The sequence below is a fragment of the Rhinatrema bivittatum genome, chromosome 8, assembly GCF_901001135.1.
Source record: "Rhinatrema bivittatum chromosome 8, aRhiBiv1.1, whole genome shotgun sequence".
NCBI lineage: Eukaryota > Metazoa > Chordata > Amphibia > Gymnophiona > Rhinatrematidae > Rhinatrema > Rhinatrema bivittatum.
This window is the reverse complement of record NC_042622.1, coordinates 197792142-197810427: the sequence shown is the minus strand read 5'-3', so window position 1 is coordinate 197810427 and position 18286 is coordinate 197792142. Positions and strand designations below refer to the sequence as shown.

The following is an 18286-nucleotide window of genomic DNA, read 5'->3' as shown; positions in this document are numbered from 1 at the left end:
TTGAATAGGCTAATTAAAATGACTTGTCTAGGTCAACAGCTCTCAATTTTTATCTTAGAAGCATGTGGAAATAAAAGCCAATAAACAAAAAGCTATAAGGCAAGCATACATTTCTTGAGTTCTTTTCAAGAGATATACTCCCTTCATCAGTTCAGAACAATAATGGCAGTTCAGGCAATGTCGTCTTTCTCTTTGACCTGCTTATTTTGAACTAATAAAGGGAGTGGAATACCTGAAAGCTAGTCAAGAACTATTCACCTTGTGGATTTTTTGAGGCTGATAATCAAAAAAAGGCCTTGGTGCTCAGGCTAGGCCACAGTGAAGGACCCTGCCCAGGACTAGCCTCAGTACCATGCCCCGCCCTGGACTATACCGTGGTTCAGGAGCTAGGCTTCTATAAAAACGTGTAACAAACCAAATTTAAACAACAAACAAAAAAAAACAAAAACCCCAAGACCAAAAAATAGACCAAACCAAAACTTCTGGGGCTGCGCGTCCCTTGTAGGAAGTTGCTTTTGTTGCTGTGTGTAAATCCAGGCCTGAGTAGTTCTATGGAACTGGTAAAATATTACACCCCAGCATTGCTCCTTTTTATTTATGCTTTATTGAATTTCAAGTAAACCTTCAAGAGACATCTTGAGAGGAAAATATCTAGTACACGAGGGTAAAAGAAAATATTAATACAAAAAGCAAAATCAATTCATGTACCTAAAGAGGAACAATCCTCAAATAATGGGGAATAATCAACCATATTAACAACAGCAAAAGTGGACAAAATTAAATTTAGAAATAATGGCTAAAGAAGGCGTCAGCAAGCCTGACGTTGTATGTTCATACAGAGACACCAACCGGTCTTTTCAATCATTCGCCTTCTTTTAAATTTATTAACTTTCAAAAACTTTTTGTTCAAGAATTTTTTCTTTTTCTTAAAATATCCTCCGTCAGTCATAGACTCTTTAAAGCGGATGTACTTAACTTCAATACGGCCCTGATGTTATCAGTTGAATAATCAACCATCCAAGGAAGACAATAGGAAAATCCTTACAAATATCAACAGTAGCATGGCCTGAGGGAAATTAAAGGGGCTGATGCAAAAAAAAAAAAAAATGCATTGAAAGCATCTTCAGCTCCCGCTTTCCTAATGCCCCCCTCCCCCAAGGAAACTCTCCCGGGGGCGCCATGCAATATTCTAATTAGGGATCGCGCTGTCAAGGAGGCGCTGGGGTCGATTGCGCATGCCTAGCGCCTCTTTGACAACCACGAGTGGTCAGCTGTCCGTGACTGTCCGCCGGTTTAGAAAATGGACGCCAGATTTATCGGAATCCATTTTCCTAATCGGCGCACAGCCACAGGTTTGGAAAACGGATGCTGGTTAACTGAGCGTCTGTTTCCCGAATCTGACCGCCGGCACTTTAAAAAAAAATTTTTTTTTAATCTTTCGTTCCTCTGACTTAATATCGCCACAGTACTAAGTCAGAGGATGTACATAAAAGCAATATTTTCTGCTATTCTGTACAACTTTTTGGGGTGCTCAGAAATTAATGCCTTCTCTGGGCAGGTGTTAATTTCTGAGTGCAAAAATGTGTGTTTTGGATGCACTTTTTTTTTTTTTTTTGCATCCCCTTATAGCTTAAGGGGATTAGGACATGCCTACACAACCTGGGTCCAAAAAAATCTATAGGAAACATTCAGAAATCTAATTAAGCATTTACAGGGACTTTTTTTTTTTTTTAAATAAAGAAGCATCCAGTTGAAGAACCCTCAGCCTTAATAGGAATTGTTTACACTTTTAGCAGCATCCAGAAACACCCAAACTTTCATCTTTAAGACTAAATCTTCATGATATCTGAAACATTTTTAAAAGTCAGTCCCTATCTGGATCTAAAGATAAGGAAACCATCAGCAATGCAGGCACCACAAGCTTATCTGAGGCTTCTAGAAATCCAGCCACATTTAAATAATCATCAGAAATAGGTGAAGGAGCAGCCATAGACCGATCCAGTTCCTTTTTCTTAAACAATGGAAGGTAACAGATACGTGCAATAGGAAGAACTGATATCACAGGTACTTTCAACATCTCAATCATGTATCTTTTAAACATTTCCAAGGGAAACACCAATGGCATTTTGGGAAAATTAATAAAGGGCATCTGATTTTCCAAATTATCTACCTTGGTACTCAAGTGAGAATTATCTTTAGTTAAAGGTTGCACTATCTCCAGCCTGTCCAAATCCTTTTTTTTACCAAGTGCAATCTTCTCTCCTCCTTCATATGATTTTGAATCTTGACCACGGCAATCTCCAAAGTCTCTGTATTTTATCCACTGGTAGAGAAATCTATGCTGCAAGAGACTGACCCATACTAACTTGGTAACAGCTTGGGCCTTCCAGATTTCCACTAGGGTAAGCTCGCCCGGTCTGGCCAGATGAAAGCTTCCCATCTCACCTTGCTGTATCTCAGCAGTTGCTTACAGTCCCTCCACTTCTCCGCTGCCCGATGGCCATCGTTGCAGGGAAACCCGTGTCTCTACGGTGCAGCTCCTGCTTCCTCCATCTTCCGTTGGCCACTGCTTCTCTCTCACAGCTCCCCTCCCTCTGGGAAGAGGGCTGACTACATCATCTACAACAGCCTGACCTGGTAGCCTCGCTGTAGGCTTCTTGATGTGCCCGCTACCCTGGAAGGGCTCTCAAAACGGAGCGCAAATAGACACTGAGATCAGGGGGAGAGGAAGGCAAAGTGTCCCTTTCCATGCTCCCCAGCAGTCCTCCCTGAAGATCTCCAACTTGGCATTCAACGAACAAATCAATCAGGGCCCTCACTACAATCGCAGACAATTCTCTGAAGACTTTTCCTCTTCCTTGTAGGCATCAAGTAAGAGGCAAATTTAAATAAAAACAAAAAAAAATGCAGCAGGCCGGCGAGTTGCATGAGAACTTATGGAGCATGACGTCCCATGGCCGCCTTCTTGTTTCCATATTATATCACACCCCAGCATATAGTCAGGCTAAAATTTCTTGTAAAATCCAGGGGATGAGCTCTGGTTCTATATTATATAAAAAAAAAAAAAAAGAAAGAAACATAGCAAGTGAAACAATCACATCACCGCCATAGAGTATTTTAAATACAATGAGAAAAAAATAATAATTCTGAAAACCCGAAAAGTGCAGAGGAGAACAGTAATGAGGGAAGCTGCTAGCAACTTTGGAAAACATCTTATGAACTGTGAGAAAAAATAGCTATTAATACCTCGGTGTGAGAACAGAGTAAACACAGGATGAAGGAAGAAAGGCTCATCTACCAGCTCTGAGTGCTCAGGCGCTTCTGTCGGCCAGGTGCTTGCTGTCATTCTGCACAAACACAAGATAAACTGTAAATGATCGGTGGGAGGTTATGGCAGGAGCACAGTCATATTTTCCTCTGCAAAAAAAAACAAAACAAAACCACAACAACTAAAGTGAGAGCATATTGAGTGTACTTTTCAAAGGAAATTCTGCAGTTTAAAGTAGTGCTTCCCCCTCAGAAATGCGTGTACTTTTACATGCTTAGGGGGAGAGGCGTTACAGGGGGGTGGAGACCGGGAGGGGCTAGGACTTCCACACACACGTTTTTGATTTTAGAAAATGTGGAGTCAATTTTCGAAGGGGTTTCGCGGGGAGAAATGCCTTGCATGCACATATGTTTAACTTACAAGCAACTTTAAAGACAAGGCAAGCATGTGCGAGATTGCGTGTTTGTGCAGGAAAGTAAGCGCGTACAAAATAGAAGTGTCCAGATGTGGTTTGGATGTTTGCCCAGGCTTTGCTGTTTTATAATGAACGTCTCTTGTGGACATCGTCAACTTGCAAACGCGTTTACACCTGCTATTTAATGTGCCAAGTTCAAACTCCCATGCTGGCTTCTCTGGTTAGTAGAGAGGGCAGCTTGCTAGGAGCAGAAGAAAAGTTTGTGTGGACGGGGCTAACTGAGAAAGCATTGTCCTTGCCCATACATTTCGCATGTCAGGTTAAGCCTTTGTTTGTGGGTCTGTCCTGTCTCATCCAAGGTTTGCTTCCTTTCTTTGGGGGAACCTTTCCAAGCATTTCTGAGAGAGAGGGAGAAGGAGAGGGAGTGGGTGAATCTGGTGAGCGGGCCTGACGGGGGCATATGATTTGTGTGTGTGTGTGTCACTGGGACTGATAGGATGGAAGAGTGCTGGTGAGTATATGGATACTCAGATCACAACATTTGAGGAGGGAGAGAGAACAGTAGAGGATTAGGAGAAGGAACCCCTTAGAGAGAGTTCACATGACCAGATCGCATTTTTTTTGTATCTGTACGAGGAGCAAGTCTTGTGCATATTCAGGATCAACAAGGAAACTATCCTATACCTACGCCAGCAGTTAGAGCAGGACTTGCCATTTCCACTTAGAGGTCACGCCTTGCTAGCAGACCTCAAGGTTACTATGACACTGATCATTTCGGCTTATTCCAGTCACTTCATGACTGGAATAAGCCAGTCCGCCACCTCCCATATGTATAAGAACCTAAGAAATTACCATGTGGGTCAGACCAAGGGTCCATCAAGATCAGCATCCTGTTTCCAACAGAGGCCAAACCAGACCACAAGAACCTGGCAATTACCCAAACACTAAGAAGATCCCATGCTACTGATGCAATTAATAGCAGTGGCTATTCCCTAAGTAAACTTGATTAATAGCAGTTAATTGACTTCTCCTCCAAGAACTTATCCGATCCTTTTTTAAACCCAGCTACACTAACTGCACTAACCACATCCTCTGGCAACAAATTCAATTGTGCGTTGAGTGAAAAAGAATTTTCTCCGATTAGTCTTAAATGTGCCACAAGCTAACTTCATGGAGTGCCCCCTAGTCCTATTATCTGAAAGAGTAAATAACAGATTCACATCTACCCGTTCTAGACCTCTCATGATTTTAAACACCTCTATCATATTCCCCCTCAGTCATCTCTTCTCCAAGCTGAACAGCCCTAACCTCCTCTTCAGCCTTTCCTCATAGGGGAGCTGTTCTATCCCCCATTTTGGTCGCCCTTCTTCGTACCTTCTCCATCGCAACTATATCTTTTTTGAGATGCGGTGACCAGAATTGTACACAGTACTCAAGGTGCGGTCTCACCATGGAGCGATATAGAGGCATTATGACATTTTCTGTTTTGTTAAGCATTCCCCTTCTTAATAATTCCTAACATTCTGTTTGCTTTTTTGACTGCTGCAGCACACTGAGTTTCTGGCTGCATTTCTCAGTAAAACACATTTTATTTATTTATGTATTTATATTTGTATACTATCATTCTGTAGACAATCACAGTGGTTCACAACAAAAAGTACATCAGTAAAAACAGTAATTACAATAGCCATAATTACAAAATGTGTAGGTATCAGAATTTCTAATAAGATTTCATTATACATGAAACAATGATCTCCCAGCTTTAAGTCCCTATGTTTCTGTTTCGCCCTCCTTCTTCTAGCCGATCATATTGTGCCAACATATACAAGACTATGGGCCGGATTTTGAAAACGTTACGTGCGTATATCCAGAGGATTTACATGCGTAAACCGGACTACGTGCGCCAGGCCTATTTTAAAAAGGCCCGGCGACACGTGTAAAGCCCCGGGATGCGTGTAAGTCCACGGGCTTGCAGGGAGGGGGCGGGGTGGGATCAGAGGCTCCCAGCACATGGCCATTTGCTGTTGTGGCGGGGATCGCGCGCCGGCAGTAGGCCAGCACGCGCAACTTACTTAAGTCCCAGGGCTGAAGTAAGTTTACAACAGAAAAATCAAGAAGAAAAAGGTAGGGGGGAAGTGCAGGGGAGGTAGGGGAAGGAAAGGGAAGGTGGGGTAGGGGGTAGGGAAGTTCCCTCCGATGCCGCTTTGATTTTGGAGCGGCTTGGGAGGGAACGGATGAAGGCAGCGTGGCTCAGCGCGCAGAAGGTGCACAGTTGTGCACCTCCTTGTATGTGCCGACCCTCGATTTTATAACTTGCGCGCACAAATTATAAAATCGGATGTACATGTGCGCGCACAAATTATAAAATCCAGGGTCAGTGCGCGGTCCTTGCGCGCGCCGAGCCCCAGGGGAGACCCGATGGCTTTCCCTGTTCCCTCCAAGGCCGCTCCGAAATCAGAACGGCCTCAGGAGGGAACTTTCTTTCTGCTTCCCCCCCACCCCCCAGCCCTACCTAAATCCCCCCCTACCTTGTTTCAATTATTTAAACACGCACAGCCCAGCTGCCGGTGCTCCATTCCCCCCGGCACAGCCGCTCTGCCGGAAAGCCTCGGTCCCGCCCCCTGGACCGGCGCCAATCAGAAACCACAACCCACCCCTTTTTCAATTCCCGGGACATAACGCAGCGTCCCGGGCTTGCGCGCGCCGCCGAGCCTATGCAAAATAAGCTCGGAACATGCAGGAGCAGGTTTCGGAGTTACATGCGTAACCTTTGAAAATCTGCCCCTATATCTTTCCCACAAGCACACAAATTAGGGACTGATTTCTGCTAACTTGCATGTCTTCTCCTCTGTTTTGGGGGCTATCAGTTTGCAACTCATATGCTTATAAGGCCATCTGCAGGCAACAATGCCACCTACTTGCAAACCCCAAGGGCTTCCTCCTCCCTCAATATACAGGTGCCCTGTATTGCCAAAGGGACATAGTACCCAGGTTTCCGGGGCCTGCCATGATGCCCACATCCTCAGTCTGTAATGAATGACCACTTTTAGGATGATCATCTCACTGTAGGTTGACTTCTAGGTATGTATGCTGCTCTCACTCTCTATTCACTGTCCCGTCTGACATCGGTATATACAGTAGAGATGTAATTAGGCCGAACATTTTGGTTCGGCCTTCATTATCAGCCCGCCGTAGGAAATTTCAGGAAAATCCGCTTCGTTTTTTGGGGTGGCCGAACCAGGACGAATGCACATCCCTAATATACAGTTTGCCCCCCACCCCCCCACCTTCCTCTGCCTCCACCCCCAAGCTTGTCACAGGAAATGCTAAGAGCTTTAATGCTAAGAGCTGTAGCCTTGACTGCCCTTTGCCCACCCCTGGACATCTGCAGTGACCTCCGAATCTCCTTGTACGGGCTCTGCTGCTCCAAAAGCTCTGCCTTTAGAGTTGCACACTACCTCAATGTGCCCATGTGTGAGGAAGTTCCTTAACACGTGAAACCTTTTTTACGTATGTATGTATTTAGTTATTTATTATAACCTGCCTACACCAAGGCCCTCGGCAGCGTACAGATTGAACATGCATAATCAAAAAGACATATCGCACCAAAGGAAAAACATCAAGACAGAAAACAGAATAAAACAGAATTCCCCAAATACGTTAAGTGCGTCAGACAAGCTGGAACCACCTGCAAATTCACAAAAATGCCTGCTTAAAGAAATGTTTTTTTGCAAGCCCTTCAATGTTTTAGAACAGTCCATCAGTTTTCATTCCTGCAGTAGGATATTCCAAGTAATTGGAGCAACTATTGAAAATGGCCCTTCCCTGGTATCAGCCAGCCAGGCTTGTAGAATATTTGGAATGTCTAAAAACCCTCTCTGTGCAGACCATAATGACCTTGTAAGATTATATATTCTTAATATGGAATTAATCTGTGATAGAGAATTCCAAGAAAATAACTTGTACACGGGCATTGCCACCTGGATCCAAAAACTTTCCCCACTGAAATAGTCACATAATCAACCCAATTCATACTTATTTATTTTATTTATTTAAGGTTTTTATATACTGGCATTCATGATAAAATCACATCATGCTGGTTTACATTAAAACAGTGGTGCATAGAAAGAAAAAACAAACTGGAACTGTAGTGCGGAAGAAAGCAGTTACAAAAAACAGGGATGCTTAAACTGGGAGAGGAAACCTAAACCTAGCACCCCATAAGGCCCAGCCCAGACCAAGTAATAGATTCCACAGCCTGCAATCAATGCCTACCATCCGCAATTACCTCTATACCCTTCTCTGGTAAAGGCCAAAGCGAACAACCAGGCTTTCACCTACTTTCTGAATTAAAGGTGGTTTACCTCACTACAAATCTCCATCTGGAGCCCATTCCAGATTCCCAGGGCATAACAACTAAAGGCCTAATTTTAAAAGGCCTGCACGCATAAAAAACTGGGGTTACGCATGTGGCCGGGCCTTATGCGCGCTGCACGCATTTCAGAACAGGCCCGGCCACACGCAGAAGTGCCGGGCCCTGGAAAAGGGGCTGGCAGGGAGGGGTGGGAGCAGGCTGGGACGATGCTATTAGCCGCTGTCCCAGGGAAGCGCACACCAGCAGCCGGCTGGCATGCGGAGCTTACTTCTGCTCCTGAGGAGCAGTAACTAATTGAACAAAAAAAAACATGAGTAGCTAGGAAGGGGTTAGGGGTCGGAGAGGAGAGGAGAGGAGAGGGGAAAGGGTAGGAAGGTTAGGTGGGGTATAGGGAAGTTGCCTCCCTGTCCGCTCCTTAACTGGAGCGGACTGGGAGGGAATGGAGGAAACTCTACTCGCGTCGCCACCCACTGCCTTTTAAAATACCCCCCTATCCCACGCGTGGAGGAGGCCACCTGCCCGCACATGCACACCTGGATGTTAAAATCCGGCACGCACGTGCGCGCAGATATATTTTATAACACGTGCGCTTGTTAAAAAACAGTTGGCGTCCATGTGTGCGCGGCGGGAACCGCGCGCGCAGGTCTTAAAATCAACCCCTAAACATTTCCCTGAAAGTTGGGCCAGTAATTGTGATGATGATGATCTTAATGCTCGTAAAGGCTTATGTCAAGGCAAGGCTTCTCTCAAGTACTGAGGCCCTATTTCATGTAGGCCCCTTAAAGCATTATTACTAAAATTCTAAACTTCAATCTGAACTGGACTGGCAACCAGTACAACCCTCCCAGGATTGGGAGGGGCTGAGATGCTACGGGGACAGCATTCACGACTCTCCATACACACACACACACCAGTGATGAGGGACACCCAGTTAACAGGCTGCATGCACACAGGGTTCTCGAGAGAGCTGCAGCCTGTGGGCCCAGGTCATGGAATGTTGCTGCAATGGCTGGTGTGGACAGAGGAAAGGTCACAAATTAAAATAAGCGGGTAGAGGGAGGAAACCAGGGTAGTTGTGGAAAAATGGACTCCTGGCACCATAGACTCAGAGGCTGAGTCTGATGTAGCTTGTGGCAAAATCTGAGGTCCATGGATTTCCTTGCAGAATGGGTTTCCTAAGCTTTGCACATCCCTTGTCTACATCTGTAAATATAATATTCAAGAAATCCAGAGGTAGGCCCCTAGTTTATTATTCCCTAAGCTGTTCAGAGTGCCTGTAAATAACAGAAATGGAAAGGAACAAAAGGTTGGAAGAAACTGGAATCCAATTTCTTACTTAAGTATGAAATTTGAATGCAGATTTTCTCTGCCTTCTGAACGCCAGTTGTACCTCGGATGAGGTCTGGGAAGGCTGGAGAGCAGACTACTTGAAAGTCACAAAACGCTTTGTTATGCCCTCACCTTAAAGACAGTTTTTTTCCCTGACTTGCATTTCCATTTGGAACGTTACTCTGTATGGCGAGAATGCCGGCACGCTGTATTATATTTCTTTTTCCTCTCTTCCTAGGAATTTCCCTTGGCCGTCACGAGAGGGACGGAGTGCTACTGCGGCTTTCCTACAACGCGCTTTACTCTGCACAACAGCGTGGATGAGTTGCACTGCGGCAGACTCCTGAACGTTAGCGGCATTGCAGCGGCCCCCGAAGAGGAGAAATATTGTGCCGTCTATCAAACTCCCGTGCAAGGTGAAAGTCAATGCTGGATTAAACAGCAGTTCAGAAAAGCATTCGAGAAATAGAAAAAAAAAATGGCAGCGCGTGGAACTGTTGAATTTTTGGGAAAGGAAGCAATTTTTATGTCGTTGTCAGCGTGTTGCGCATGCTGAGCACTGTGCGCGCTGCCCATTCCCTCCGAGGCCGCTCTGAAATCAGAGCGGCCTCGGAGGGAACTTTCCTTCCGCCTCCTCCCTCCTCCCTCCTTCCAATCCCTTCCCCCTACCTAACCCACCCCCCCCCCCCAGCCCTGTCTACACCCCTCCCTACCTTTATTCCCAAAGTTCTGCCTACTCGAGGCAGGCGTAACTTGCGCGGGCCGGCTGCCGGCGCGCCAGGTTCCGGTCCGGGGGCTGGTCTGGAGACCGTGGCCACGCCCCCGGGCCGGAACCACGCCCACGGCCACGCCCCCGGATGACTCGCCGCCATGACACGCCCCCCTAGGAAAGCCCCGAGACTTACGCGCGTCCCGGGGCTTGCGCGCACCGCCGAGTCTATGCAAAATAGGCTTGGCGCGCACGAGGGGGTTTGGGGTAGGTTTTCGGGGGTTACGCGCATAACCTATGCGCGTAACCCTTTGAAAATCTACCCCTGTGTTTCTAACTGTTGTGTTTTGCATTGAGGGACTGTACAATTACAGGAATCTCGCGTAAGGTAAAGTATCTAATTTGTTTCCCTTAGAGGAGCAACTTATTGCAGTCTTACATAGGGGTGCCACCTGACCCAGATCAAACCTGAGACTTTAATTCAGTTGTGGTTTTGCCATACTGTTTCTGTGTATTTGTAGTCCCCCCTTTCCTAGATAAATTGCAACTACAAGACCACAGCTAGGATGGGAGCAACATCAGCTCTGGATCAGCCTCTCAGCTGTCCTGGGTTAGGTGGCGACCCTTATCCTACATATTCAACCATGCTGGAGTTTGAAATGTGAAATATCTGGCCTTTCGCTGATCTGGAATCAATGCGGTAACGAAATGTTTGTTTGAGTTGGGGGTTTGTTGCTTTATTTGAGTGTGTGCTAACATGAACACACAAGACTCTAGTTTCAAATGTGAACAATGCAAAGGTCTGAGTAGCTGGGTTAAATGCGCAATTGTGTTAAGCATGCAGTTTTCTGGTGCATATTCCTAATTCACCTTTGGACCGATACAGTACAGTGCGCTCCGACAAAGCGCACTGTTAACCCGCCATTGGATGCACGTTTTTGACACGCTAGCGTTACCCCTTATTCAGTAAGGGGCCGAAAACACGCGTCCAATCCCCCGAACCTAATAGCGCCCACAACATGCAAATGCATGTTGATGGCCCTATTAGGTATTCCCGCACGATTCAGAAAACAAAATATGCAGCCAAGCCGCACATTTTGCTTTCAGAAATTAGCACCTGTTTTTACCGCTGGGCCTCATTTGAATAGAGAATCGCGGACTTTACTGTATTGGCCCGTTTGTAACAGAAAAAAAAGCGCTTTCAATATCCATGAAATCTGGCAGGTGTTTTGGCACTTCAGTTACATCTATCAAATTCCAGCCAAATCCATCCGTGGAGAGGATCCCTGATGTATGCGGATGGACAGATACACAGGTGGATATGCAGCTGAACAGACAAAGTGACAACAGTGGAGTCAATTTTCAAAGGATTTAGGCTCCTAACTTTTGTAGTTAGGTACCTAAATTGGCTCTTTGAAAATTTACTAGAGATTAGTTCCTATATATAGGAACCTAAAAAGTGGGTGGCTACAGAGGCGGAGTTAAAACAGGAGACAAAGTTAGGGGCTTAGCACTGATTTTCAGAACTAGGCACCTATTTTAGGAGCCTAAATCTAGGAAAATGAATAGAAGTCCTAAATGTAGGAGCCTATATTTTAGGCTGTCACTCCTTGTGACCTTGGGCAAGTCACTTTACCCTCCATTGCCTCAGGTACAAAAACTTAGATTGTAAGCCCTCCGGGGATAGAGAAATACCTACAGTACCTGAATGTAAACCGGTGTGATATCTCAATTGAGATCGAATGTCGGTAGATAAAAAAAACAATAAATAAATAATAAAATATGAATTTTCAACTGAAAACATAGGAGTCTAAATGTAGCAACTAAGGGGTAGATTTTCCAAAACTCCCCCTGCTTGCACCGAGGATTTCCAGGGGGGGCATGTCGCGGCAGCGCGTCATCCGGGGGCATTCCAGGGGCGGGGCCACAAGCGTGGTTCTGGCCTGGGGGCGTTCCGGGGGGCATGGCCGCGGCCTCTGGACCAGCCCCCGGTCCGGAACATGGCGTGCCGGCAGCTAGCCCGCTTGCGCAAGTTACTTCTGGAATAAAGGTAGAGGGGGGATTTAGATAGGGCTGGGGGGGTGAGTTAGGTGGGGGGAGGTGGAAGGAAAGTTCCCTCCGAGGCCGGCTGTGCGGCTCGGCGTGTGCAGGCTGCCAATTTTTGCTTAGCCTTGCGCGCGCCGATCCCGGATTTTAACAGATATGCACGGCTGGTGCGCGAACAAAAGTATGCGTGTGCATAATTTTGTAAAATCTACCCCTAAGTTTTTGAGGTTTTTTTTAAATTTTGACTCCAGTAAGTGCTTTACACTGATGAAGAGTTCCTAAAAATGCTATTCTAGCAGCGATGTATTTTTCTCTTTTTACAGATACCAGATGCACAGATAGAAGATTCCTCTCTACAAAATCTAAAGTATTCATTGCATTGTCCAGTTTCCCTGGTGCTGGGAACACATGGGTTCGACATTTAATAGAACATGCCACAGGATACTATACTGGGAGTTATTATTTTGATGGAGCCCTCTACAGTAAAGGTATTAAAAATATAATGTTCTTGCACTGTTATTCAGTGGATTATCCTCCAGATATTGCTATAAATGTCTGTTGTACCTGTTTTGACCAGGACTAGAACTAGCAACCGTCTGGTGCAGAGGCTTTACCAATCAATCAAAACAAGTCTCTGTTAAACAGTAGAAGCTTTGTAATCTATCTTCAACCTCCGTTCTCTCATCGTTGGAGGTTTTGGGAGGGGGTGTCATCACACCATTTTCTTCAAGGCTGATGTTCTTGAGTCTCTAAGTCTACCACCTTCATTGGTTACCATCCACTACCACACAATGTGCTTGATGTTTTCTCAAGGTTTGAGTGCTATTTACTTGGTCATCTCCTAAATGGTGGTAACATGCCATGGAGACCTGAAGTTGATGCCTCCTATTTTTAACAGGTTTTAAAGGAGAGAAAGATCACTGGAGAAGTGGGAGGACTGTTTGTGTGAAAACACATGAAAGTGGCAAGAGAGAAATCGAAATGTTTGACTCAGCAATCTTACTGATCAGAAATCCTTACAAAGCGCTTATTGCAGAATTCAATAGGAAGTGTGCCGGACACTTGGGATATGCGACAGAGCGAAACTGGAAAAGTAAAGGTAATTGTTAAAGATGTGCAAAAAATAACATTTTTCAGACCATTGCATTTCAGTAGAATATTTGCAATAATTTTCAGTATGAATTTTAAGAAAAGCATTTCCACCCGCTTTGTTTTCAAATTGATCCTTCAACTACAGGAGGATAAAGGTGACATTGCTATACTAAGGTCACCACTGATGTGCGATTCCTCTGTGCATTCAACCTGAAGAAGAAATGGGGGGGAGGGGGATTTGGAATTTTCAAGTCTATTTTTTACACAGGTAAAAATTTAAAAAACAAAAGTTTTGTCCTCATTCCTCAGTTTGCTAAAAATTCCTCTCTGTTGTAGAGGCCAAATGTCCGTGTGTTGGAAGACACTGTGGGGTAGATCTTAAAAGATGCGCCGATTTTATAACATGCGCGCCCAATTAAGGAGCGGACTGGGAGGGAACTTCCCTACCCCGCTACCTAAACTCCCTCCCTCATCCCCTCTCCTCCCCACCCCTTAAACCCTTCCTATCTTTTTTTTTTTTTTTTTTAACTTCAGGGCCGGAGCTGAAGTAAGTTGCACGTGCCGGCCGGCTGCCGGCTCACGAGTCATCGGGACAGCGTACAATAGAGCTGTTCCGGCCCGCCCCCTGGCCTACCCCTTCAGAAAGGCCCGGCACTTGTGCACATACCGGAGTTTACGCACGTGGCCAGGCCCTTTTTAAAATGCATGCAGCGCACGCAAGGCCTGCCCACGCCTGTAAACCCCCCGGGTTTATGCATGCAGGCCTTTTAAAATCCAGGCTTGTAAGTACATATAGCCACATTTAGAAGAAGCATTCCTATGGGTGTGTTTAGGTTGGGGGGAGCGAAATATTTCACACCATTTTCAACTCCACACGTTTTCTGTGGAAAAAAAAATTACCTATGAAAAAAGCAGGTACTTTGTACCTCAGGCAAGTTTCAAAGCAAAAAGTACATGCACACCTTTGTTTTGAAAATTGGTGCAAAGCCTGCGGATTAAAGGTCCCCATAGACTTTGTCCCAAGGAACATGGGTATTTTAGCTCCTCTGCCACATTTTTAAAGCTTTTGGTAGGCTTTGCCTGTATTCAAATATCTAGAAGGCTTCAATAAAGTACCCGAAGGTAGGTTTTCCAGAGATTGAAATACTCAAGGAGGGGGGTGCTCATATAGTGGCAGACACCTGGAAGGCTTCTGGAGATGGTTCTAGGAGCCAAAACAGTATCGAAATTGAAGCCTGCATGGGACAGACACAAAGGGAACTCGGTGCCATGGTAAGTAAGGAAGAGAGATGACCACAGATTGAGTAGGATCTGTGGCAGAACAGGAGGCAGGCACAAAAGAAAAGAACAGACTGGCCCTTAGTTTCTGTGTTTCCCCACTCTTATTGAGTCACTAATGGATTAGTTGAGACTAATGCTTGTGTTTCCTTTTCTTCTTTTTATAAAACAGAATGGCCAGAGTTTGTAAACAGCTATGCATCCTGGTGGGCCTCTCATGTTTTAGACTGGCTTAAATATGGAAAATGCCTTCTTGTTGTCCACTATGAAGACCTAAAAAAAAACATGCTTCAAAAACTGAAAGAAATGGTAGAATTTCTAAACATGACTGTGGTAGAGGACCGGCTGTTGTGTGTAGAAAACAATAAAGATGGTAACTTCAAACGATCAGGTGCCAGACACAAAGATTTTGAGCCCTTCACCCAAGAAATGAAAGATCTGATCGATGCATACATACAAACAGTGGATGAGGCTCTTAAAAGAAGAAACTTTTCTGGTCTCCCAAGTGAGTATTTGCCAAGATGATACCTATGGAGCTGCTTTTCCATGCGTTTTCAGAATCGGAGTTTTCTAGCACGAAGAGCGAGATGCACATTGAGCTGTTCAAGGAATGCAAATTCTTTCTACTCTTCAGTATTTTTCGTGAGCACTGCACTTCAGAAAAGAGGCAATGAAGGATGGAAATTGGGTTATAAAGCAAGGAAAAAGCTATTAGTGGGCACTCGTGTGTCTCCCTTCTTACATAAATGGATACGAGTTTAACAGCTACGCATTACTAATAGTGTGAAGAGTTTCCTTTCTCGACCTTGCTGCCTACTGGCAATACCTGTCAACAGAAGTTTGGAAATCTTACTGTGGAAAACTCATCATTCAGATGTAAAAAACCTGAATTCCCCCCCCCCCCCTCCCCAGTCTGAACTGAGGCATTTTTGCTTTTCCTTTGAGATAATAGCAAGTTGAGGGGAGAGGAGAGAGGCTTCAGAAGGAAGCATTTTTCGGTTTCTACTCTTATCAGTCTGAATAAAACTTTGCTTCATCCCAACGGAAGTAAGCCCATTGTTTTCCAAATCTTTCTTGGAATGAGTTAGAAGTTTAAACAAATGTACCTACATTGGGCCTCATTCACTAAAGACTTTCACTCATCTTTTGACAATGATAAAATTCTTTAGTGAATCATGGCCCTATTGATCATGTACCACTGTCTTACAAAGTCAGTAATATTTTGGTAGAGTTGATTCTACTTTATTGTCAAAGTTATGCATTAGGGACTACTGATGATTAAAGGTCACTGGTATGCTTGTAACATTAAAGGTTTCATGACTTTTTGGGATGTCAGAACAATACAGTAAACTGAGTATTTTTGACATCAAAAGATTGCTATTTAACATGCTCTAATTTGCAGAAGTGAGATTTATTAATGTGGAAAAATTGATTATTGCAGAATATCAAACCCTGAATTTTTATCTCTTGTGTGGTATTCAGTATTCTGCTCACTAACTACAGAAGTTAATTTTCCCATAGATATAATTATGCAGTATATAACACTAGCAGCACACAGTAATATTTTTCTGTCACAAAAACTGTGCAAAATAGGTTGAACAGTGTTTTCCAACCTAGTCCTGCAGACACACTTAACCAGTCTTGTCTGGATAACCACTATGAGTATGCATGAGATAGATTTGCCTAACCCTGGGTCTCAAATGTATAAAAATATCTCATGCTTCTTCATTATGAATAGTCTGGAAGTCAGATTAGTTAAGGGTCTGTCCCAGGACAGGGCTAGGAATCACTGGGGTAGAATTCTGTTAATTGCTAACCTTGACTGATATATTGATCCTACGGAGAATGGAATATGATGAGGATATCTATAGTTTCTTTTTCAAGTGCCAAAAAAACAATACACGAAACAAATGGATATTCCTGTTTTTAGCACATTGAATTGTTACGTTGGTAGTGTGTTTTGTGTGTGTGAGTGTGTGACATCTTTGTTCAAATGGAGATGGTGTCATGTACAGCGTGATGAAAGCATGTGATTGACTCATGCCTTCATCACTGTTGGTTGTATAACATGTTATAACATGACTCATCTCCTCGAAAGAGATTGCCATGCTATCCCTCATTATGTTCTTTGATGTTTCCTTCCAATTTCTGTGCAGTTCACTAGATTTTGGGCTTTTTTTTTTATTGCAATGATATTTTGGTTTTGTGCAATTCTTGATTTTGGAAGCCAGATGGATCTCACCCTACAAATGATCTCTGTAATGCCTGGAATGATGCAGATGTTGAGACCCGTTTGCATTAAATTGAAGAAGACCTCTTACTGACCCTCGTAGAAATGTCAGCTTTACTAAAAGTAATAGTTTGTAAGGAAGGGGCTGGTTCTCCTTCACTTCTGTATGTGCCACTAATGCTTTGAAAATATAGTCTATCAAGCACACTGTGGATTCTCATTTCCTCCTCTGCTGTTGCTGTGAAGTTATATAAAAAGTTATTTGTCTCTCTGCAGAGCTCCTCAGCACATCATGGCCTCAGCAAGGCAAATATTGGAAAATAGGGATAGGTGATTCAGATAACGTCTGGGCATACTTTTTTCCCTTGTACAGTTTGATTCCTTCTGACTGTTGTTCAGATATGCCGATGCCTTCCCTTCCATCCCCCACCCTACAACTTAACCCGATTTGGAAGTTGAAAAAATACTTCTGTGAACCCATATACAATGTCCCTTGAGGGGAAGGTCATATTTTACGTTTTATCCTATAAATGCCATTAACATTCGCAGAGGATGCTGATCATTCCTAAAACCTGATGAGGTACCACGCACATCACCAACCGAGTCTGTGGCAGGTGAGATCTGTGGTGAGCCAGGTTTTAATCTGGTCCAGATAAATGGTTGTGATCTGGAATAAGGATGATAGCCAGGATGCACTCCAAGACTGATATTTAAACGATTTACTGGGCTACACTGGGTTTTTAGCCAAGTAAATCTCACCCATTCAGACTAGCATATGACTACAGCCAGCACCATTTTGAAAAATGGCACAAGTCCATGGGAACAAGTAAGGATTGCTCCTATCCTCATTAGATCCCAGGGATTACTCATAGCCTCAAGGCAGGTTTGGAGGTGGAACGGGGCCTAGACTTCAGAAAGGATTTTTTTACCAAGAGTGGGGAGCTTTGCTTGGATCATGCAGCCCCTTTAAAACATGGGTAAACAGTCCACCTGTTTGCTTAAATGCACACTACTGACAAAGAGGTGCAATATTTACCGAAACGATTAGGAACCCCCAAAACCAACATGAATCAGACACCCTCGAAAATGAACCAAACAGAACCGAAAATGTTGAGCTTGCACATCCCTAATAATATTTAGTTCAAGTTTTCTCAAGAAAAGCAACCTGGCTTGATATATTTTCCATCATACTGCAGCTGACATTTTAATTTTCTGGCCGCTAAGAAAGCTAGAACTGATACATTAGCAAAGCAGGTGGTTGAGTTATGGGCTTGTTCCTTGCCTGAATATGCACTAGCCTGGCCAAACAGGACAGGACTCTTATTTCAAAACTGAGCAAAGCAATGGCTTGACCAGTCGGTGAGGTTTGCACACATAGAGGCAAATTATTTAAAAAAAATCTGAGTCCATTAGTTACCCAAGTCAGGCTCTTAAATTAGGAACTTATTTTCCACCGAACTTAGGAACCTAAGAGGTAAATTTTAAGACCTGCGTGCAGGTGCACATGTGCTCACGCATATGGATGCAGTTATTTTAAAACATAC

At 44.2% G+C, this 18286-nt stretch overlaps 1 protein-coding gene across 2 annotated transcripts in view; it reads left to right on the top strand.

The window, feature by feature from the left end:
• WSCD1 (WSC domain containing 1) overlaps positions 1-16949 on the top strand; it is a 101932-nt gene extending 84983 nt beyond the window's left edge. For both annotated transcript variants that reach the window (XM_029612525.1, XM_029612526.1), the window contains exons 6-9: positions 9626-9803; positions 12466-12630; positions 13041-13241; positions 14685-16949. In XM_029612525.1, the coding sequence (XP_029468385.1) occupies positions 9626-9803; positions 12466-12630; positions 13041-13241; positions 14685-15037 (897 nt within the window). In that variant the 3' untranslated portion in view covers positions 15038-16949. The remainder of the gene's footprint in view (positions 1-9625; positions 9804-12465; positions 12631-13040; positions 13242-14684) is intronic.
• The last annotated feature ends 1337 nt before the right edge of the window (positions 16950-18286 follow it).